The 24,015-nt window shown below is 41.2% G+C and overlaps 3 protein-coding genes across 13 annotated transcripts in view; 2 read left to right on the forward strand and 1 right to left on the reverse strand.

Moving 5' to 3' along the window:
* Positions 1-338, reverse strand: part of RABGAP1 (RAB GTPase activating protein 1) — a 162,855-nt gene extending 162,517 nt beyond the window's left edge. For 3 of the 4 annotated variants that reach the window (XM_065928499.1, XM_065928495.1, XM_065928497.1), the window contains exon 1: positions 79-337. The gene's annotated coding sequence lies outside the window, so the exon portion shown is untranslated. Of the gene's footprint in view, positions 1-78 lie in introns of all 4 variants that reach the window. The other variant, XM_065928498.1, reaches the window with a different exon arrangement.
* On the forward strand, positions 259-14,708 carry ZBTB26 (zinc finger and BTB domain containing 26). 6 transcript variants are annotated; one of them, XM_065928506.1, is made up of 2 exons: positions 259-501; positions 10,377-14,708. In XM_065928506.1, the coding sequence occupies exon 2, from the start codon at positions 10,387-10,389 to the stop codon at positions 11,710-11,712; it is 1,326 nt and encodes a 441-aa protein (XP_065784578.1). In that variant the 5' UTR covers positions 259-501; positions 10,377-10,386; the 3' UTR covers positions 11,713-14,708. The 6 variants fall into 6 exon arrangements, with proteins under 6 accessions (XP_065784578.1, XP_065784576.1, XP_065784574.1 ...); XM_065928504.1 differs by having other exon boundaries at positions 406-497; XM_065928502.1 differs by having other exon boundaries at positions 441-529.
* A 1,990-nt stretch (positions 14,709-16,698) lies between these two features.
* On the forward strand, positions 16,699-24,015 carry ZBTB6 (zinc finger and BTB domain containing 6). Of its 3 annotated transcripts, none has more exons than XM_065928507.1 (2): positions 16,699-16,756; positions 17,968-24,015. In XM_065928507.1, the coding sequence occupies exon 2, from the start codon at positions 17,977-17,979 to the stop codon at positions 19,249-19,251; it is 1,275 nt and encodes a 424-aa protein (XP_065784579.1). In that variant the 5' UTR covers positions 16,699-16,756; positions 17,968-17,976; the 3' UTR covers positions 19,252-24,015. The 3 variants fall into 3 exon arrangements, with proteins under 3 accessions (XP_065784579.1, XP_065784580.1, XP_065784581.1); XM_065928508.1 differs by lacking the exon at positions 16,699-16,756 and adding an exon at positions 17,519-17,634; XM_065928509.1 differs by lacking the exon at positions 16,699-16,756 and having other exon boundaries at positions 17,939-19,271; positions 21,356-24,015.

The following is a 24,015-nucleotide window of genomic DNA, read 5'->3' on the forward strand; positions in this document are numbered from 1 at the left end:
ACCGAGGGAGTAAACTTCCTTCCTTCCGCTTCTGGGTCCCAAGAAGGCGAGTCCATACCCTAGGCAGGAGGAGCTTACCAGCGCTTTAAGTGCAGCTGCGCCTTTCAGGCCCACGCAGACGGCAGACGGCCGAGGCGTAGCTCGAGAGAAGCGGCTGAGAAGGAGCGAAGCGCGCGGGGCCTGAGCCCCAGGCGCTAAGAAGCCACAGCACCTGCACCTCGGTTCGCCAGGGCGGAGAAGCTAGCGGGAGCCCGGGACACCCGATCTGCATCTCGCCCACCGCACGGAGAATCCCTCTCCTGGCCCGCCGCCCTCCCAGCCTTCCGATTGGCGGAGAGGACCATGGGACCTGGAAGTTGTCTTTGTCCGGCGAGGGCTGCCCTTCCGGTTCCGTTGGGTCCCCCTTTGGCTCGGGTTCCCTGCCCCTCCCCCTTCCCGGAGCCCCGAGGGGCCGGAGCTCCTGGCGGTGCCGGATCCTGACGGTGGCCTTCCCCCGGGTCTGTAAGTGCGGAGGCGGCCGGAGCGCCGGGTAGGGGTACAAGGTCTCTCAAAATCGAGCCCCCTTGGGGCCCTGGATTGGCCGGGACCTGCACCGGGATGGGGGCCCAGGGGCTGGCCTAGGCTCGGGGGTGCTTAAGGAGCCCTTGGCCCAGCCCCTGCTATGCCCCGCCCCTTTCCCTCCCCTGAGTCTGGAGTGGGGAGCCTAAGGATGCCCCCAGGGACCTTCTCCGGGGACCCCAGCCGAGGGCCCAGCAGTTGGCTTTAACCCGACTGTGGCATCTTTTAAGAAGTGCCAGTTCTCGGCCAGGGCAAGGCCTCCGTGCCAGCCTGCAAGGATCACTGTGGAGTGCAGCTAGTTTACCCTTTTGCCACTGGCTGGCTACACCACCTTTTTTATATCTGGCGCCTTGTCAGGCACTGGGAATTCGTAAGAAATTGTTCTAATTTTCAGGGTCAAGTTTGGGAACCAGATAAAAACAAATGAGTGCTCCTGCGATGTACATATCAGTCGTGTATGTATGAAACGTTCAAGGGGCAGTCGCCAGGGAGGCTGAAGAGACTTTTCAGTTTTACTTGGGGATAAGGTGGAGAAGAGGTTTGCGCTCAGAGGAACAGTTGCAGTGCTGTGAAGGAATACCTTAGCATAACTTGTGTGGGAAGAGCAGGAGAGGGTTCCAGGGCTCTTGTGCAAAGCATGAGCTATGAAGCTGGGAAAGTAGGTGGAAGTCCAGATAATGAAGATTTACTCCCAGAAGAAGTGGGTACTTGTTGAAGAGTTTTGAGCAGGAGACTAGTGTGGTCAGCTTTGCACTGTAGAAAATCATCTTGTTCTGGAGGTCAGCCTATAGGATAGGAATTTCTAAGAATTGATTCTGGACTCTTTAGCTAAAGTCTAGTTGTTCTTATTGGAGATTCTTTTGAAGGTGTAATGGGATCAGCCTACTGAGAAGTAATGAAATCCCAAAACGGAGTTATAGTATTATCAGAAAGAAGGCAGTTATGCTGAAGGGAAGGACTTCCCTGGTAGCTCAGCTGGTAAAGAATCCGCCTGCAACGCAGGAGACCCCTGTTTGATTCCTGGATTGAGAAGATCCCCCTGAGAAGGGATAGGCTACCCACTCCAGTATTCTTGGACTTCTCTGGTGGCTCAGATGGTAAAGAATCCTTCTGCATTGTGGGAGACCTGGGTTCTCCTGGGGTTGGGTTGGGAAGATCCCCTCGAAGAGGGCATGGCAACTCACTCCAGTATTCTTGCCTGGAGAATCCCATGGACAGAAGAGCCGAGCAGGCTTCAGTCCACGGCGTTGCAAAGAGTTGGACATGACTGAGAGTGCCTAAGCACACACAGCACACGTGCTGTAGGAAATGCCATAAAGACCATCATGAATTGGATGTTGAGGGTGAAAGAGGTGTCAGAGCTGAGTCTTAGGTTTCAGGCCTGTGAAATTTGAAGATTGTTAATGCCATTGTCAGCAATAAAACCATAAACATAGTGTAGATTACCAGTTCATTTTTTGGATATTTGAATTTAAGGCCTGATGGGATAGCCACATGGAACTGTCCAATATAGAGTTGGAAAGACAAATCTGCAGCTCAGCCTAAATGCCGTGGCTTGAGGTAAAAGTTTGAATCGTCCTAAAGCACATAGGTGGAATCCACGGAAATAGTTGGCATCAGGAAGGGGTTATTGAGAAAGAAGGGAATATTTGGGGAAATGGGACTGAGTAGTTAATAATAGTTGATATAATAGGAGAAACAGAAGTAGATGATAAAATATAATGATAAAATGTAAGGATTCCAGCAACCAAGAAGTCTTGGAAGTCAAGAGAGGAAAATAATGAGAAGGGTCCATTGACACAATGGATGCAGAGCCTTTGGAGAATGAGAAAGAAAAAAATAAAAGACTGCATTTTTTTATCGAGAGATCATGGGTGACTTTTTACAAAGCAATCTTAGCAGAATGATGAGGTGATAATATGTGAAATAATGGAGACTTCAGGTGGTTTGGTATCAAATGAAAATGAAAGAAATGCCACACGTGATGGACTTCACAAAGGATATTGACAGGCTTTATTTACTTATTTATCTAACATTTGCTTACAGAGCACATTTCCAGGCTCTACCCTAAGTTCTTTTAAAAAGTAACTTAAAAAAATAAATAAAAAGTAACTTAATTTAAAGCATTAGTTTACTTTTAAATTAATTTTCCACAACAACCTATTGTTATGGAAATATTAAGTAATATTTTTAAGTACTATTATTCTTTGACAGATGGGACAACTGAAAAATACAGAAGTAGTTAAGTAACTTGCCCAAGGTCATACAACTAGAAAGTGGTGGGGCAGCGTTTTGATTCTTGGAAACCTGGTTTTATCCACTGTACTAAGTAGTGATTGAACATGGGAGTCAAAAGAATGGGAAAAATTTAAGCAAAGATAGACTCATTGATTAAAAAAAAATGGAGAGGCTTGGAAGAGATCCAGATTGAGAAGAAGGTAAGTAATGGATTTATGTTTCTGCTTTGGATTTATTTTATTTCTTTTCCCTTAGATTCTCTTCCAATATGTGCCATTTTAGGTCAGTTACATTCACAGTTAGGTCAATTTATGTAATGCTTTCATTTATTAACTTATTATCCAAATCAGGTCTTCTCTGTAGCTTCAGAGCCATATCAGCTAGCTGATCGATATTCCCCTTAATGTCATGCAGGCTCCTCTGGTTAAACATTTTAAGACCTGACCCATGGTCATTTCTCCCAGCATTTCCTCGCTTATTGAATGACATTCTGTCAGACATCCAGTTTCTCAAACCAAATAACTAGGAGTCATCTTGACCTTTCATCCCTTGTTCCCTACCTTGGTTATCAAGTCTATCAGTTCTTTGAGATATCTCTGGAATCTGTTAAAATAAATCCATATTATTTCTTCTCAATTTCATATTATTTGGGCCTTCATTATTTCTATATCGCTCTGTTAAAATAATAACATACTAACAGGTTTTCTTGTCTCCACATCCACTGTTCTCAGAGGTATTCTCCACAAGTTTTTATTTTTGACTTACTGAGTTTTAGCCAGTGTGAAAGTTTAGATAGCATGTATTTCAAATGATAGAGTAATAGCCTAGGGCAGTTATTTTTTATTAGATAGAATTGAGGTTGGTGGTGGTTGGTGGTTTAGTCTCTCTGAGTTGTGTCTGACTCTTGTGACCACATGGACTATAGCCTACCAGGCTCCTCTGTCCATGGGATTTTCCAAGCAAGAAACTGGAATGGGTTGCCATTTCTTTCTCCAGGGGATCTTTCCCTTGCAGGAATTGAACTCCGGGTCTCCTGCTTTGCAGGGACATTCTTTACTGACTGAGCTACGAGGGAATCCAAATTGAGGTTAAGTTTGGTTAAAATTGGCCATGTTGTTGTTGTTTAGTCACGAAGTCATGTCCGACTCTTTGCAACTCCATGAACTGCAGCATGCCAGTCTTCCCAGTTCTTCACTATTTCCCAGTTTGCTCAAGCTCATATCCATTGAGTTAGTGATACTATCCAACCATTTCAGCCTCTGTTGCCCTCTTCTCCTCCTGCCCTCAATCTTTCCCAGCATCAGAATCCTTTCCAATGAATCGTCTCTTTGCATCAGGCAGTCAAAGTATTGGAGCATCAGTCCTTCCAATGAATATTCAGTGTTGATTTGGTTTAGAAATGACTGGTTTGATCTCCTTGCAGTCCAAGGAACTCTCAAGAGTCTTCTCCAGCACCACAGTTCCAAAGCATCAGTACTTCAGTGCTCAACCTTCTTTGTGGTCTGACTCTCACATCTGTACTTGACGACTGGAAAAACCATGGCTTTGTCTATATGGACCTCTGTTGGCAAAGTGATGTCTCTGCTTTTTAATACACTGTCTAGGTTTGTCACAGCTTTCCTTCCAAGGAGCAAGCATCTTTTGATTTCATGACTGCAGTCACCGTCAGCAGTGATTTTGGAGCCCAGGAAGATAAAATCTGTCACTGCTGCCACTTTTCCCCCTTCTATTTGCCATGAAGTGATGGGACTGGATGCCATGATCTTATTGTTTTTGAATGTTGAGTTTTAAGCCCGTTTTCTAACATAACCTCTCTGTGCCAGGAGCTCAGAGGCCCAGGGGTCATGGGCCACACAGGCCCTGTTGCTTCCCTGGGCTCCTCCCCACAGCACCCGGCTGGGAAGTGCATGCAAGCCAAGTTAGGGGTCCCAAGTCAGGAGCAGGGAACAGCCCTGTGAACCACTGTACCCCTGCCTGGTTGATGGAGGACTATGTGCAGGGAGGATGGAGATTTAGGAATTTTTTAAATAGAGAAGGTAGTAAAATATTGAGAAACCAAGACAGGTTTTCTGAGGAAGTCGGCCTTAAGAAAATAGCAAAAGCTTAAGAACTAAGCTTTGAAGAATATACTTACCTTTTCACAATTTACTGAACCCTTAAGGAACAGATCAGTCAAAGAATGGTGGAAAACTGAGGCCAGTCGTTAAGTCACTTGCCCACTTCTGTACAACAGTTTAAGAAGAGTGAGCTAGATCTATTCAACATAAATAACCAGATTTATTCAACATAAATAACTCTCAAAAGCAATAAACGAAAAAAGAAAGTTGCAAAACAATATATATACTTTGTAATTTTACTTTTATTTTCTCTGGCTGTAAGTGTTGTTATATATAGAAGTGTTGTTTTATAAGTGGAGAGGGAAGGAGATTCATTAAGGAAGAAACTGAGAATCAATTGACTGAATGGAAGAAGGCTGAGAAAGGGGACTTTTACTTTACCTATATTCAGAAATTCTTCCAGGAACGGTATATTTCTGTAATGTTACTTACAGATTGTATAAATATGTTGTAAGTAAAAGAGTGAGCAGTTAGAGAATGTAGTGTCATGAAAGTTACCCAAAAGGAGAAAAGGATTGGGTTTTATAGAAAGGCTGTAGTATATTACAGCCTCTTTGAAAAATGGCGTACAGTGTTAATGAAAGAGGAAGAAAGATTTCCAAGTAGTTGTGAGTGCTAAGTTGAAAGGTAAAGGTACTTTTATGAGGTAGATGAGAAAACAGACTTAAAGTTTTCCTTATCAGTATTATTAGAGGCATTTGAGATAAGAAATGTGGATATTTTCACACTGTCCCTTGCTTGGCAGTGAACATTGTTCAACCTAGAATATTCACTGATCCTTTTCAGTTACTCCTGTCTGAACAAAGGGAAATTTCAAATCAGCTGCACCATTTGTGATGGAAATGATTGTAGAAGGATTGTGTAAATATAAACAAAGAGAAAGTGATTTTAAGTGAGACTATTCCTATTTCACTGATGTTTGGGAAATGGGTCATTTAAAACTTGCTAAGAGAAACTCAGCAGTATTCAGACTTAATCACAGTAACCCAGACAATAGTTGATAAGAGACCTGAACTATGCCAATAGTAGTAAAAATATAGAGAATTTGGAAATCATTCTTTGAAAAGAATAACCAGACTGTGGTGACCAAGTCTCTAGTCTACCTAATCAGTTCTGTACTTTCAGTTCCTAGAAGGTCTGCTATAATCTAGAATTATGTGAGTGATTTCTATGATAATAATAATTGCTGTTATACTTACAAGTTAGTTATAGTTGGGGAGTCTAAAAATCAAATATATTCATAATTTTTCTTATGTTTTATTTATAAATGGCATTAAGTTTCATCCTACAAAGATGAATTCACAAAAAAAGAAAAATAATATAAAGTTAAAATAGGTGAGAAAGGTAAGACAAGGATAATACATAAATGGTTTACTATTAAAGCCCTCTAGACTTGACACAAATTTGGCTTTAAGTTGTATTTTTTGTTTTTAAGCATTAGCCTTTTATTGAAGCATAGCTAAATATACAAAAGCATATCAATCATCAGGGTAGAGTTGAATGGATATGAATGGAGGTCACAGTTAATATTCATAAGATAAAACTTCAGCTAGCCTACTTCTGTCATACATGAATTTTGGCATCATGTCGCTCAGGCATAATTTCTACCTCTAACGTTGAATACTTTCCACCTTTCTTAAATAAGCCAGTGATTTATATTCACCAAGCTTGAATTTCCTCATAAGCAAAGTGGAGATGACAGTAATACTTACCTCATAGAAATTTTGAAGATTAAACGGGTCGATTTGGGTATACCTGGTACTCAGCAAGGGTTCAGTAAAGATTGGCCATCCTTTTTCTTATTTTTAAATAAAATTAAGCTAGTTCATATGAAACAAGTACTCCATTTTATTTGAACATTTTTAAACTTTTGCTTAAAATTTCATTTTATGTTGTCAAAACTATTTTTTAGAAACAAACCCTAGAAAGAAATTTTCCCCAGGGCACTCAAAAAGAGTATTACGATAATGAAGGGCATCTCTACCATAGCTCAATAGTAACTTCATAGGGAACATTAAGAGTTAGTTACAGTTTTTATTGAATGGGTTGTGTAAAAAATAACAGTTGGTTCTTGCCCTCAACTAATTAACCCTCTGATGGAAAGAGAAACTACTGACAGGAAACAATTAAAGGATAAACTCTGTGGCCTGGAAATAAGAGTTTATCAAAGAGAGATAATAGAGTGGGCTGACACATTAAGGAAAACTTCTTAAAGGAGACAGAATAATTTTTCCCCACATTCTTGGACTATAGCAGACAAATCAAGCATGTCCCTGAGATACCTGTCTGACTGCTCCTGTTGGTAAGTCGCTTGAGACTGATGCATAGGAGGTAAATGAAACTGTATTCCAACTCCTGTCTTTGGAGCTTCAAGGAACAATGATCCCTGAGGAGAGTTGCCTAAAGCAATGCGAGTACTATCATGTTATAGATGGAAGCAATTAGTGCTTATTTTTCTGTGTTAGTAGGAAAATGCCATTGTCATTCAGTTGCTCAGTCGTGTCCCACTCTTTGTGACCTCATGGACTGCAGCACACCAGGCCTGCCTGTCCTTCACCACCTCCTGGAGCCTACTCAAACTCAAGTCCATTGAGTCAATGATGCTATCTAACTGTCTCATCCTCTGTCGCCCTGTTGTTCTCCTCACCTCCTGCCCTCAGGGTCTTTTCCAGTGAGTCAGCTCTTCACATCAGGTGGCCAAAGTACTGAAGCTTCAGCTTCAGCATCAGTCCTTACAGTGAATAGTCAGGGTTCATTTTCTTCAGGATGGACTGGTTTGATCTCCTTGCTGTTCAAAGGACTCTCTGGAGTCTTCTCCAGCACCACAGTTCAAAATACTGACCTGTCAGTAAATTCAGGACAAGCTAAACCTCTAAGAAATAATGCCCCTTTTATTTGACCATTTGAACAACAGTCATTTGTATAATTTCTAGTTATGAATTGGGACATTCACCACTGCCAGATCAAATATGTCAAGCAACCATAATTGCTAAAATTGACCAGTGACGGATAATACCATTGCCCCACTTTCTTTACTAATATATTCCTGTGTCTCTGAGATTTTTCCTTTTCATCTGGTACTTACCATCTCTTCTCTGATGCTACATATGCTTCTCTACATCCCTCCTCCCTCATCTTCATTGTGATTATAATTTATCTGTACACTCAGAGTGCCATACAAAGAAGATGCTTGTAATTTATGTATAAATGTGTCTAAATACACCTGTGCCATACCAGTCCCCCTCCTAAGTCTCACTTCTCTTTCACTGACGTTTTAATTCAGGTGAACTCCTAAGTTTAGAACCTTTGCATATTGCTTTTTTTCATTTTTTGTCTCCCACAAGTTTTTTTGAAATGTTTTTTTTTTTTTTTTTTCTTTTTCCTTGCTCCTTATACCCATTCGTTTGTAGGCTCTCATAGCCTCAGACCTGTAACGCTTATGCAGACACTGCACTGGTCTTCCTAACAGCAAGTCTTCCTATTACTATCAAATGAATCTTACAGGTTCAACAAATACGAACTGAGCACCTGCTTTGTGTTTAGTACTATATTAGGTGATGGGTATACATACCAGTTTGAACAGAATAGGATTTGCCAGTAATGTGGATGTATTAAGTAGAATTTGAAACTAAAGCAAAGAGTGTTTCGCCCTAGAAGATGCAGATTCCCAGCCTTAGCCCTATTGAATGGGGCCAAGATTATTCTCTCTATACCGTGAAGCTTGCAGTTTGAAAGGTATTACTGTTAGTATTTTGAGTGTTACAATAGAAGAACTAGGTTACAGGTTCAGTAGAGACAACTGTTCTGTTCTAAGGGGTTAGGAAAGGGCCCTCAGAGGAAATAAGAGAGTCAGAATTGGCTGGGAATAGTGTTCTGGACTAAAGAAATAACTAGTAAGGCTTGGAGTCAGTAGAGTGCTATTATAAAGTAGGCACTGAGCAGTATGAGTGAGACCTGTATTCTGCTGTCACAAGATGGTGTTCTATGGGCCTTTGTAACTCAGTGTTCTAGAAGATAAAACTCTAAAGATTGGGCTTCGGGAACCAGATGTCACTAGAAACTGTTGGTTGTCTCCTGATTCTTAACTATGGAGTTAATGAAGACACAAAGTTCGAGGTGAACTTACTGATGCACTGAAATTGCGGAGCTACTTCTCACGGGTAGATCTTATATACCCACTGATCTCACATAAGATTGGTATATAGACAAGGTGTCAGTTTATTTTTACTGTGACTGGTGGACTGTCATTGTAAAAATAATACGTTGACAATGTCATGGTGACATGGCTAACTCATCCTTCCCTTTAGAGTGACACATGGGAAGCCAAGTAGTTATGGAATTAGAACATGGGAACTTTATCCAAAGAAATTGCTTCACAGCAGGACAAATACACAGTTTTTACAAAGACACCGTCTCCATGGTTGGTTGGTTTTTGCCACTGTTTACCTTAATTTTTATTAAATTTACTTGATCATTTTATATTGGAGAGGTTAGTCTTCATCCAGGAGATAATGGGAGGTCACAGAAGGATTTTAGGCAGGGGTTGGATATAAACAGATCTATGTTTTTGAAAGATGAACGTGTGGTGGTGTAGGAGTTGGTTTAGAGATAGGAGAAGCTGGAACCAACGGGCATTTATAAATGAATTTGAGTAGTCCAGTTGATGAGTAATGATTGATGAATGGAGATAAAGAAGAAAGAATAGCATCTAGTAGGGATTAACTAGATCCACTGTACTCTTACTCAGATTCCCACCAAGTGACTCATCTGGTTTTTCTATATCAAATATTTACTCATATATCAACAAATGTTTCTTAAGAAAGAATTTAGGTTTGTCCAAAATGCAAAGAACAAAGACCTGTGCCTTTGACACTGTCTAAAAGTTGTCCCTTTAAACATGTGACTTTCATTTTATTGCAAAAATACTTGTATGAGTAAATTCACATCAGTTTAGACAGAAGAGGGTTTACCCAGGAATAGAACAAGCAGTGCCATTACAGTAAAATTCAAAGCAGCGGAAAATAGTGTTTTGTCTTTGAAGAAGCAGGTTCATAGTATATGCAAAATAAAATCGTTACTTCTTATTACTTTATTACTTGTTTGGATGCTTTAGGTAGTTCATGAAACCTGACAGAATTCTAATTTGAGAAGCAAAAGAAATGCCCTTGGAATAACTCAAGCACTGTTCTTGTATTAAGCATCTTAAAAAGCTGAATGAATGCCAAGCTACTTCTGCTAATATAAGTCCACTCCTTAGGTGCAATTGACACTTGATGTTGGTGAGGAGTCATTTTTAACAGCCTTCAAAAGCTGTTATACTAGCTTCCTCTTTCAAGGGAAATTTCATTCAAATACATATGAACAGGTATGACAACACAAGATTTGTTTTTGGAAGGAAAATCCAGGTTTTCTTAATTGTTTGAATTTTCTTAAATTCATCCTTTTTACATTTCTGTTCTTTAGGTCTGCCAAAATGTCTGAAAGATCAGATCTCCTTCACTTCAAGTTTGAAAATTATGGAGATTCAATGTTACAAAAAATGAACAAATTAAGAGAAGAGAATAAATTTTGTGATGTTACAGTTCTCATAGATGATATTGAGGTACAGGGGCATAAAATTGTGTTTGCTGCAGGTTCCCCCTTCTTAAGAGACCAGTTTTTACTGAACGATTCGAGAGAGGTGAAAATCTCCATATTGCAGAGTTCCGAAGTGGGGAGACAATTGCTCTTGTCCTGTTATAGTGGTGTGCTGGAATTCCCTGAGATGGAACTGGTCAATTACTTGACCGCTGCAAGTTTTCTTCAGATGAGTCACATTGTAGAACGGTGCACGCAGGCCTTGTGGAAGTTTATAAAGCCAAAACAGCCAATGGAAAGTAAAGAGGGATGTGAACCACAGAGTGCTTCTCCCCAGTCGAAAGAACATCAGGGAGATGCCAGAGGCTCCCCAAAGCAGGACTCACCTTGTATTCACCCGTCTGAAGACAGTATGGATATGGAGGACAGTGATATTCAGATTGTTAAGGTAGAATCTATTGGGGATGTATCAGAGGTTAGAAGTAAAAAAGATCAGAACCAGTTTATTTCTTCTGAACCCACTGCTTTACATTCATCTGAGCCCCAGCACTCTCTGATAAATTCAACTGTGGAAAACAGAGTAAGTGAAATAGAGCAAAACCATCTCCACAATTATGCCCTCTCTTACACAGGCAGTGATAACATCATCATGGCCTCAAAAGATGTCTTTGGGCCTAATATTCGAGGTGTAGACAAAGGCCTGCAGTGGCATCACCAGTGCCCAAAGTGTACCAGGGTGTTTCGTCACCTGGAGAACTACGCCAACCATTTAAAAATGCACAAACTCTTTATGTGTCTACTCTGCGGCAAGACGTTTACTCAGAAAGGCAACCTTCATCGACACATGCGTGTGCATGCCGGCATTAAACCTTTCCAGTGTAAAATCTGTGGGAAAACCTTTTCTCAGAAGTGTTCCTTACAGGATCATCTTAACCTTCACAGTGGAGATAAGCCCCATAAGTGTAACTATTGTGACATGGTTTTTGCACATAAGCCAGTTTTGAGGAAGCACCTTAAACAGCTGCATGGCAAAAACAGCTTTGATAATGCCAATGAGAGAAATGTGCAAGACCTCACTGTGGACTTTGATTCCTTTGCGTGCACAACAGTCACAGACTCTAAAGGGTGTCAGCCACAGCCTGATGCGACACAGGTCCTGGACGCGGGTAAACTGGCCCAAGCGGTCCTGAACCTAAGGAACGATAGCACCTGCGTGAATTAAATAGGGCCTTTGTGCTCCTAACTAGAACTGACTACAAATACGGCAATAGCCTGAGTCTTTTTAGGAGTCATTTCGCTAATTTGACTTCTCCAGAGCCTCTGTGCAGGTCGTGGGGGTGAGTCAAAGCACTAATAGACCAGGCAGCTTGCCACTTGGAGTGGTCTTGCCTGCCTTTTGCCCTTTCCCATGTTCTGTTCTGAATTATTTATCCTGTGATGTCTGTTTTCCTCCCCAAGGAGTACTCCATTTGTCTACCCAACATCAGCTTGTGTCTTAGACGGACACTGTTTTAGATTTTCCACTGGGCACATTCTGAAGGAACCAAGAAGTTAGTAACATCACCTCCACTCCACCAATAGATGCTATGCTAAGGGAAGCAAATAATCTTTTTCTTTGGTAGGGAATAAGCTGAGATATAAGGTGATATTGCTATCAGCCTGAATATGTGATGTAACTTCTGGTTCTATCAGAACCACTGATAATTCATCTATGTCTGATAAATGAATGGATCTACTTATCTTGGAGCTGGCTATAAAGAAGTATTTTAGATTATTCTGTACTCTTTTCAACAGTTTATGGCCCAGCTTCATGTTTGAAGTTCACATAGACCAGAGTACAATATTTCCATCAATACCTGCAGATAGGAATCATCATTGGGGAGCATAACCAACAAAGGGCAGTAGTTCTACAACAGTCCTTATTTGGGAGGTCTTCCCCCAAAAGAAGTCAAGTGCTTTTAATTATTCTGTAGCTTACTTGGTGATGCTTTTGGAATCAGGATTGCTCCAGGTACACTTAAAGTGTGCTAACATATATAATGGTCTCTCTAAAAAGGGGCTATCTGGAGTCAGTCTCTAAACTTTGTTATAGAAGTTCGCTATTGGTAAGGTGAGTTTGGCCTTCAGAGTTTTGTCCAGTGTATTGTAATAGTCTCTGAATTCTCATTTCCTTGTGTACCTTAATTTCTAAAGTGAATGAAAAAAGTGGGTCACAAAAGGAGCAGTCAGATTTTTGCATTTAGATGTTCCTATAATGGTACACAGTCCCACCTCATCCCCTTTGACAGATCACATACAAAGTTGATCTTCCGTTATGGAAAAACAAAACAACTGTTTTTCCTAAGCACATGTTGAGAAATAAAATTTTGAGTCTTACTGGTTTCTGACCCATGAGTTAGATTTAGATAATAGGAGTGTTTGAGTCCATAGAGAATCTTAAGAAATCATTTAGCCTGCCTCTCTTTTTTTAAGTTGGGGTATCCAAAGCCCAAAGAGGTAGCCTGGCCAAGGTTGGCCAAAGTAGACTAAGGAGGCTAAATATGAGCTAAGGTCTCCTCACTTCTCACTGTCCCTTGGCTTAAAAAGATTTAGTACATGGTCAGGAATACTTTAGCAAAAAGTTCCTAGTTTGTGCTTCCCCTCTGTGCATCCTTGTTTGCTTTCTAAGATAGCCTCGATTTTGCAAACAGAACAGTCATGGAAGGATTTATTTTTGTAAGGTAATTATTTTTTGTTTAGGATGAATATTACATTCTTCCTAAGCAAGCAGCTGACTTGCTGGGTGTTGATTAGTAACAGAAAGGACAAGTAACAATGTGAGAAGGATCCAAATGTGAAACTAATTTTGTCTGGAAACAGTGTTTAGTTTCTGTCAGGATTTTCTGTTTTTTGTTTCTGAGCTGTGAGAGTCCATGTATAGATTGAACCAAAAATTAATTTTAACTTGGGTAGTCAGAGGGTATTCTTAAAGTTGTTATAATTTGATGCATTTACACGTGAATCTGATTTGAAGTATAATTTCTACCATTTGTTAAAAGGTTTTAAATGAGAATAAAATGGAGTGGTAAGACTAATAGGTATCTTATGCCTAATGTCACTCATTATATGATCTAATGATGCTACCTAGCATTCTGGTTTTTATATGATCCAGCCAAAGAGTACCAATTCTATGCAATAGTGAGACACTAACATGTTAACCAATGTTTCACTCTTCTCTAAACATCATTTTATCACAGGGAAATTTCAAGTTGGAGTGCTTGCTTTGTGTAAATTCATGTCTTGTTTTGTAACTGGCTTGAAGACTAAAAGGCATGGGTTCAAATAAAATTGGTCTCTTTGGTTGGAGACTATTTCTGGATTCATTCAGGCATTCAGGAGACATTTATTGAACACATATTATTGCTAGCCACTATGCTAGATACTGAGAATTTGAAGATAAGATTGTTATGGTCTCTGCCCACACAGAGCTTACAGTCTCATGTAGTCTTAGTGAGATAAGGTATCAATTTGGTTTTATCCTAGGAAGAATAAAGAAAACTGCCTTGCTTTCTTTGATCACTTAAAATCAGCCTCTTGATGGTTATGTATGAGTAAAACTTGTAGTTCTCACCTTTTGAAATTGCAAACCACTGAAGTGGTTTACAGTCTCCCCCATTTCTTGGCTGGAGAGGTGTTCTGTTTCTGTGAGACATTTTCTTAATTTTGGTGGTACTTGAGTTTTTCTTTGTTTATACATGTTTCTTAGATTATATTGCAAAGTGATCAATTTACTGATATTGAATATGTTCTACAGAGGAAGATGACTTCCAAAACTAGTTGTATTCTTGTAGTGGAGGGAGATTTTTTAAAACCTTAGACATTCAGCATTTGTATTTTATGGATCCCCAGGATAACTAGAAATGAGAGGGTTCTGTTTTCCTTAGTTTGGTTTTTTAAAAAAATCACTGTGTCACAGTTATTTATTTATTATTTAATTTTAAAGGCAAACTCCAAACTGAAGTGGCTCTGAGGTAAATCAGATGTGGTTTTAATTTGTTTTAGTTTATTAGAAGATCTATAAATGGAGGGTGATCACCATCACTACTTCTAAAATATTGTCCTAAACAAACAACCCAGAACGTTTTATTTCAGCTGGTGAATAGCTGTCCTAAATCTGTTGTATGTTAGACATACTGTGAACTACCTCTTCACTTATTATGGGGAAGTTTCCTTAATAAAAGTGTGACAATTCAAAGCTCTGGTGTCAATGATTTATTTTCTCTCTTCCCCTCCCGCTTCCCATTCCAATTGCTTGAATTTGAATACAGGAATGCTTTCTCACTCTTATTCTTGAAAAGACATGTTAATCAAGCATGCTGAACTTGGCTTCAGAAGCAAATCTGGGCTAACAAAAAATTGTTATGAGGGTCAGTTACTTCTTCCTGTCCTGTTGACTTGAGGGGATGGAGGAACTGCTTTTAAGAATTGGTTGAGATGTTTCCTTCATTTAGCAAATACTTGATTGCTAGTAGCGCTAGACTTCTGGGAATGCAAAGATCAGTAAGTCACTGTCCTAAATACCTCTGCCTAGGTGGGACATAGATTTCAATACAGGTGTGATAATTGCAGTCATTAAGGCAGCCAAAGGGTTTACTGGTTCCCTAAGTGGGAGCAAAGTAATTCATGGGCAATTCAAGATGGCTTTAGGGATGATGTGATTTATGAACGATGAATGGGATTTTGAAGGATGAGTGGTAGTGTTACTCCATGCACCAGATGCACGGAGAAGCCAAACAATACCAAAATGTTGGGAGTTTGGAATAGAGAAGTTTATTGCAGGGCCATGCAAGGAGGTGGGTGACTCATGCCTTAAAACCCCCAAACTCCCCCAAAGTAAAAGTCGCTCAGTCATGTCCCAACATTTTGTGACCGCATGGGCTGTAGCCCACCAGGTGGCTCTGTCCATGGGATTCTCCACGCTAGAATACTGGGGTGGGTTGCCATTTTGTTCTCCAGGGGATCTTTCCAACCCAGGGATTGAATTCAGGTCTCCCATATTACAGGCGGATTCTTTACGAGCTGACCCATCAGGGAAACTCCCCAAGAGCTTTCAGCAAAGCCCTTTTATAGGAAAGGTGAGAGAGGCACGACGTTAGTTGTTGCAAACTTCCTGGTGTCTTTGTTCTGGAGGTCCGGTCATGGTCAGGTATCAATGTTCCTGTAAATCTCCATCAGGTAATTATTCTCTGTTCTGACAACAAAGGGCAAGGTCCCAAGACACAACGTTCACAATCTGAGGACCAAGTCCTGGCTAGAGAGGCAGATTTCAGTTGTCTGCTCCCTCAGGGCCAGGTTCCCAGACCCTGTCCAGCTCTCATCCCTAAGGCAGCCAGGGCCCCAACCCAAATGCCCCTCAGGCTCCTCACCCCACCCCACCCCCAGGTGGGGGGTTTTCGGGGGGGTGGGGGCGGGGAGCATTGCTGTGCACAGACCAATGGCTGAACAACCATTAATGGTCTGGTAACCGTTCCCTGGTAACGGGGGTGAGGGTGGGGGTGAGGGGTAATGGCCCGCAGCAACCTCTGCTGAACCACGCTCTATTACCGTAGAAGGAAATAGTCTCTGTTGGAGGAAAGAGCCAGGTTAAAGGCTTAGATAGATGCCTGGGTTTCCCAAGGAACTGAGAAGGGTAGGGCTGTAGGGAGGAAGCCATAGGTTGACAGGTGATGTGGGATCCAGATCCTGACGGGGCATTTATTAAGTAATCTCCAATACTGATTCCGATCGCACCCTCCTCTCTTCCCTACTCCCTAGCGCCGCCCCCACCCCCGCCACCTTTTACATGATATATGACGGGTAAGCAAAGGATCCGGTCCCTAATAATCCAGGCGGGTCTCCCGCCTGGAAGATCTCCCAGGGATCCAGGAGATCTCCCAGGATCTCCCGCCGGGATCCCTGCGCTGGGTACTCCGACAGATGAGCTGTACTACAACTTCACAACCTGTTTGCCATTCGGATGTTGAGAACTCACGGAGCGAACCGGCTCGAGTACCGAAAGTGGGACAGGAGAGATGGGATTTGAGGGAATTCCGGGGTCTGTCATCCCAGTCGCGGGGGCAGTGAGAAAGGAAGATTGTCTCAGGATGTCCTTCCGGGACTCCCAGAGGGCCCCAGGGAGGAACGAAGCTAGTTGACCCCGGATGTGTTTCCTCCCAGGCTGACCCTCCCCCCCACCTTCCGGCCGGAGCCGCTGCTGCCGCGGAAAGCTTGATTCTGGTTTCGTGTCGGTGAGTGAGTGCGATGGATCCTCGCGGGTGGGGAAGCCTGAGGTGGAAGCAGGGGAGCAGGAGGGTAGCAGCGAGGCGCGACTGGGAGTGGCTGAAATGCTGCTGCAGGCACTTGTCCGTTAGGACGTTGGCCCTGGCGGACTTGGCTCAGGAAGACCTGTGTCGCGAACTAGAGAATCATCCAGGCCGGTGTGATCCGAATTCAGTTCAACGGATACTCCCGCAGCTGTCCCTGCTCTGTTCCAGCCACCGTGCTCGCTGCAGGACCTCAAATGAACCAAGCTCCTTTTCATGACGTTCTGGAAACTACTGAATCTGTCGGGAGACGGGAGGAGAAATCTTATTTGATTTGAGCCTTATGCCAAATCACTAGCTGGAAGCGCGGATATAACATGTACAAAGATGTAATTGGGTCTTCTTGTCTGAGCAGTGGTGACAATCTAAATATCATAGTAGCTTCAATGTAAGAGATTGAGGAAAGGTACAGCTATAACGTTGGTGAAGGCCAAATAATGAAGGATCTTGTATTCGCTAAGAAGGTTAGACTGTCCTGGAGATGGAGGAGAATCATGGAACATTTAAAGCAGAAAAGAAAAATAGAAAATTTTTAAAAGTTCTAAAAGATGTTAATCTGATGGCTTTTAGGAGGGTAGTTTGGAATGTAGGAGACTGGCATTAAGGAGGCTGCAGTGGTCCAGGTATGCAGAAGGAAGGACCTGCTTACCTGGAGGTCCAGGTGATGAGGAGTTAGGAAGTTCGGTGATTATATTAAGGATTCTTATTTGGGAAACTGTTAAATCCACTTAGTAGTGGCCCCTAACAATGGCCTTGTCTACAAGGCACATAGAGTTTAGCCAAAGAGAAAAACATAAAAACTGGTGAGTACAATTCAATATAATAAAGGCTGTATGTAACATAAACAGTCTGCCATTAAAAATGTTTAATGTACAAATAAAAGTAGAACAATGAACAAAAAAATGTTGTAACAAAAAGTTTTTTTTAATGTGCCGTAAGATCATAGAGAAATGCATTTTATTTTTCTGGATTTTGAGGTGGTTACCCTAGGGGTTCAGTCTTAGCAAACAGATTAGAATTTGAGTTATCTTCTATCTAATTTAGGTTTATGATTTGGGGATGATTTATGTTTGGTATCACAATGTAGGAAAACAACTCCGATCCTTACATCCATGTTTATGTCTTATTTTGCTTAGATTGTGACCATGGCTGCTGAATCTGATGTTCTACACTTCCAGTTTGAACAACAAGGAGATGTAGTCTTGCAGAAAATGAACCTCTTGAGGCAGCAGAATTTATTTTGTGATGTGTCAATTTATATTAATGACACCGAGTTCCAGGGACACAAGGTGATTTTAGCTGCCTGCTCCACCTTTATGAGAGATCAGTTTTTACTCACGCAATCAAAACATGTCAGAATCACCATCTTGCAGAGTGCAGAAGTTGGCAGAAAATTGTTGCTCTCTTGCTACACTGGAGCACTTGAAGTTAAAAGGAAAGAGCTTTTGAAATATTTGACTGCTGCCAGTTACCTTCAGATGGTTCACATTGTGGAAAAGTGCACAGAAGCTTTGTCAAAGTATCTGGAAATTGATCTTTCTATGAAAAATAACAATCAGCATGCTGACCTGTGTCAATCCTCTGATCCAGATGTTAAGAATGAAGATGAAAATTCAGATAAAGACTGTGAGATCATTGAAATATCAGAAGATAGTCCTGTAAACATAGATTTCCATGTTAAAGAAGAGGAAAACAACGTTTTACAGTCTACAGTAGAGAGCTTGACAGCAGAGAGAGAGGAAATGAGATCACCAGAGCTGTCTTCAGTAGACATGGGTTTTAAAGACAATGAAATTCGTATCCTCCATGTGGAATCTATCAGTACTGGAGGTGTAGAAAATGGAAAGTTTTCACAGCCCTGTACCTCTTCAAAAGCAAGCATGTATTTCTCAGAAACACAGCATTCACTGATCAATTCTACAGTTGAGAGCAGAGTGGCAGAAGTTCCTGGGAATCAAGATCAAGGCTTATTTTGTGAGAACACTGAAGGAAGTCATGGTCCAGTGAATGAGGTTCAGAATCTAGGGGATGCTTTTTCCCTGAGGCACCAGTGCCCCCGGTGCCCTCGAGGGTTTCTTCACGTTGAGAACTATCTGCGCCACCTTAAGATGCATAAACTGTTCTTGTGCTTACAATGTGGGAAAACATTTACACAAAAGAAAAATCTCAACAGGCACATTCGAGGGCACATGGGCATACGGCCCTTTCAGTGTACTGTGTGCCTGAAGACATTTACTGCAAAAAGCACACTTCAGGACCACTTGAATATACACAGTGGGGATCGGCCATATAAATGCCACTGTTGTGACATGGATTTCAAGCACAAATCTGCCCTCAAAAAGCATTTAACCTCTCTCCATGGCAGAAGCAGTGGTGAAAAACTACCCAGGCATGATCTGGAAAGGCAAAACTTACTGTAACTAGAACCACACCTTGTTATGTAAGCTGTATATCATTCTGTTGGGCAAGTCTTTCTATAGAAATGCAGCATTTGTAATATTGCATTTCCACCCCCATCTTTCGATCTTATTTTTGGTCTACCTACACGTGTTATTCTTTCTGAACTTGTACTACCAGTTCCAAAGTGTGGGAGACATGATAAAGCTGATAGGATGCTGTCTTGTCTCATGCATTATATATGAGTCTCAGTGGTTTATCTCAAGAAATAGTGTTCCTCTTAAATATTCTTGATTCTATTGACAGAGGATCCAGCAGTATTTCCAGATTCTGATTTCAAATCCCTAGATAATGGATATAGGTGTACAATCCAAGCATACCAGAACTTTAATAAATTAGGATAATGAGAAGAGGAAAAAAAAATTTAAAGCATACTATTATTCATTATTAGTCATTTTAACAACAGGTAGGACTAGTGAATTTTTTTTTAATGAACTGTATTGGAAATTCTAAACTAAACACCATGATACCTGTTGTTTTAAACTGTAAAGGAACACCATTCAGATTCACTTGGAAGTAGCAGAATTTCCTTATACATAAAGCTAATATTCCTTACAATAGTATTTCCATGAGTTGTTAGTATATATATTTTAGAATGATTAATTAGGTGCAGATTTCTTGATTTTATTTAATATGGTGACATTTAATAACTTTGTGGCCAGTAAAATTATATCAATGGCATGAAGCTCTAAGGTATTTGCTATGTTTTCTTTTTGAAATTTATTTTGTTAGTTAACATACAGTAAAATTGACTTGTTTTTGGTGTATAGTTCTATGAATGTACAGAGTTATGCAGCCACCACTGCAATCAGGATGCAGAACATTCCATCACCCTCCAACACTTTTGTATCCTTCAGCTTTGTAGTCAGCTCCTCCTCCTAGCACTAAACCCAGGCGCCAGTTCTCCATTTTTATAATTTTGCCTTTTCTGAAATACCATGAATGGAATCTTATAGTATGTTCCCATTTGAGATGCTGTTTTCACTCAGTTTAATGCCTTTGATATTCATCCATGTTGCTGTGTGTATCAGTAGTTCATTCCCTTTTTTTTTTTATGTTGAATTGGCAGCATATATTAGTTTTCTTACTGTCACTAGATGAACGGTTTAAATATGGGTAACTCCAATACTTTAAATATGGGTAACTCCAATACTTTGAAGTTACTTTGTGAAGAGCTAACTCATTGGAAAAGACCCTAATGCTGGGAAAGATTGAGGGCGGGAGGAGAAGGGGATGACAGAGGATGAGATGGTTGGCTGGCATCACTGACTCAATGGACATGAGTTTGGGTGGACTCCAGGAGATGGTGATGGACAGGGAGGCTTGGAGTGCTGCGGTTCATGGGGTCGCAAAGAGTCGGACACGGCTGAGCAACTGAACTGAACTGAAGCTATTAATGGTTTTTTTTTTCTTAGTTAATTTATTTAGGCTGCACCTGGTGTTATTTGGGGCACATGGAACCTTCTAGTTGTGGCATGTGGAGTGTTGGTTGTGGCATGCAGAATCCTCAGTTATAGTGTGTGGACTTTCTTGCCAAGATGTCCAGGTTGGCCTTTTTCTTTCATGCCGGACTAGGCCCCGATAGTGGGACTTGACGCCTTCTTCTTGGGGGCTTTGAGCAGCAAGTCCTGGCTGCTGTTAACTACTGCTGGGGTTTCTCAGGGCCATCCTGCAAGCCTTTTGAGTTACAAATGTTCTCGAGGTCCTTGTGGCCAGCAGAGCCCCTTTGTGCAGCTTGTTCAGCTGAAGAGACCATGGGGAGGAGGGAGCTGAGATTCTACACTTCATGCCCTTCCTGTCATCCTGTACCTAGTGAAGCTGTAAGCCTGGAAGGTTCTTCATGTAGCACTGGCAGCCAGCTTTTCTGGGGGCGTCTCCACACTGCCAGCCTGTCTGCCATGAGGAACCTGGCATCTAGGACCCTGCACAAGTCGGGTCATGAAGGGAAAGTCCTCTCAACCTCATCTGGTCCTGTTTAGCTCTCAAGGGTTCCAGATTTATTCTTAGCTGATCCCTATCATGTTGCCTTTCTTCTAACTGCTTTTTTGCATTTTCCACTTCTCGTAGGAGACTTCTCTGCCAGAGTCGCCATTCTCTGAGATAAAGCTGAAGCCTCTTTTTAGATTCTGAAAAAAGTTTGTCAACAGTTCTGACAAACATTTGTTACGTTCCTCATTCATTTTTTTCTCTCTGCCTTGCCTTGGAGAGCACGGCCACCTTCTGACCAACTCAGCCTCCCCCTTGGGGAGCATCTCTGCTATCCGCAGGGCCTGCTGCAGCTTCTGCTCTGCCAGCTCCAGGAGTTCCTGCAACTGGTGGTTTTCAGCTTCAATTTCACGAACACTTCGTTGCAGTTTCATGTTCACTTCCTTAGATTTGATGAGGTCTTCTCTGGCTGTGTACAGATCTGTCATGTGAGTTGAGAGGACTGCCAGGCGCTCCCTCATCTGGCTCTTCTCTCTTGACTACTTATCTATGATTTCCTGGAGTTCCATCAATATAGCGGGGTCTTCCTCATGAGAACCATCAGAAGATCTCCACAGAGATCAGGTTCCTGGAGGTCTCTGCCATCACATCCGTGTACAAGGCCCTCTAAGCAGAGTTCAGGCATTCCCGCTCCTGAGGGAATTCAATGGCCATGTCCTCAAAGGTCAACTGTTCCTGAGAAAAAGCCATTCCAGATTCCAGTTCTTTCCTTTTCCATAGGCCACGTGAGTCCTTGGAAATTTGTCTTGAAAGTTTGAAAGATGTTTATTGCTTAGAATCAGCATTCCCCTTCCTGTGCCACAACCACACGCACATGGATGACCTCACCATGTGGAATAGACAGTCCTCTGCTGCTCACAGTCACAGGAGGGATTCAGCACAGCAAACTCCCTCACAGAGGCCAACAGGTAAGGTTTCCGACACGTCCCTTCAGGTCAGGCTTGCCCGGGAGTTCCCTGGTGGCCTAGTGAATGGTTAGGATTCTGTGTTCACTGTCATGGCCTAGGTTCAATTCCTGGTGAGGGAACTGAGGTTCCGCCAACCAAGAAACTTTCCAATATATAAGAAGAGGAGAATAAGGCACTCAGGCCTGGAGTAAACCAGTAATGGCAACATCTGGATATGCTTGAGGCGGAGGACCGGGTGCTGGGATTTGAGGTCTCTGGAGGGTTCTACGTGAACCCGAAGTGTAGCAGGTTACCATGCAGCACAAATTTACATTAGAAGCCCTCCTTGAGAGTTTTATTGCATATTTTCAGAAATGTGCCAAAAGCAAAACCAGGATGTGTGGTTATTTTACCGAGAGTGATATTAAGGTTGTGTTAATGAGCCGTGGCTTTCTAACATCCCTGTCTGCATGTAATACAAAACGTTTTGTTGGTATAACAAGATTTAAACATACTGCAGGGCACATCATATTTTCTAAAACACAGGAACTACTTTTAGTAAAGAAGCCTGACTAGATACATCTTATTTCAAGATGTTCTGTGCCTCCTCCACTCACCTCAGCTTTATTTAGAATTTCTGTTATTTTAGTTTCTGTGGAAGCCCTTTCACATTTTAAATTGTAATATACTTTGTACCATTTAATGTATTTTGTGATGAATCACATGTTTGTATAAGTGTTAAATATCCTTTTTGTGATACTTTGTGAAAAATAAATTCTTTATAGATTTTTAACTCTGGGAGAGATTTTAAATAATCCAGCTCTCATATTGGATAAGAAAAACAACATTATAACACCCAGGTCACTAGTTAGTGACATTGGGTAGGTCACCTCTCCTTGAGCTTTTCATAAGTTTATATATAAAATGACAACTTCGATTTTGACAAAGTAAGATCATTTCCAGGTCTAAAATTCTTTGATTTTATATGTAAATCTCCCTGAATTTCTAAGGACAGAGAAGAGGGAAAAGCCAGGGAGGAGAGTTTTGTGTCATTATGAATGTTGCTACTTGAGTACTCCATTGGAGGCAGAATTTTTCTGAATTAAACTTTTTCTTCCACTGGAGAATTTGATAGCACAGTGTTCGGTTTTCTTTCCCATTTGACCTATGATTGGCCATTTTTAGGCATGAGAACATTTTCATTTCAGAAACAGTTTATGATTAAAGTACTCTTATTTTTGCTTCCTAGAATGAAGTTTTGTTGGGGAGGGATGGAAATGGGAGGGAAAGTAAAAGAATAGAAATAAACTTTTTTTTTTTTTTTTAGAAATTGATATCTATCTTTGATGTTTGAAAAAAATTATGATTGTACTATGTTTTTGCTTTATGTGTGCCTTGTAAAATTCTTGTGAAAATTTTTGTAAGCTGTTTGAGACTTGCTTGTGGGGCAGGGCTGTTTTGTGAAAGTGATGGTTGTTATTTATTATTATTTATTCCTGTTCACTAGCACAGAGTGATCTCAGGTCATTCCTGGGGGAGTGTCTGTTTGCATGATGTATCTAAACAATTTCAGGAAAATGAAATCGTTTTTTAAAATGCAAAGTAAAGTTTGGCAAAGTAAAATGTTGAATTTATTCATTGAAAACATTCACTTTTAGTTCTTTGTGGTTGCTGGTATGATGGGAAAAGTATGCAGTATGTTTTGGTTCAGCTTCTTCATTTACTGGATTTATGTATAAAAGATCTCAGAGAGACAGTTGTTAGTTCGGTGTAAAAGAAAATCCTTGCCCTTTTCCCCTGGATGTAACTATACTATATGTTTACATAAGAAATAATAAACGAAATGGGAATGGG

This window comes from Muntiacus reevesi, chromosome 3, assembly GCF_963930625.1.
Source record: "Muntiacus reevesi chromosome 3, mMunRee1.1, whole genome shotgun sequence".
NCBI classification, from domain to species: Eukaryota; Metazoa; Chordata; class Mammalia; order Artiodactyla; family Cervidae; genus Muntiacus; species Muntiacus reevesi.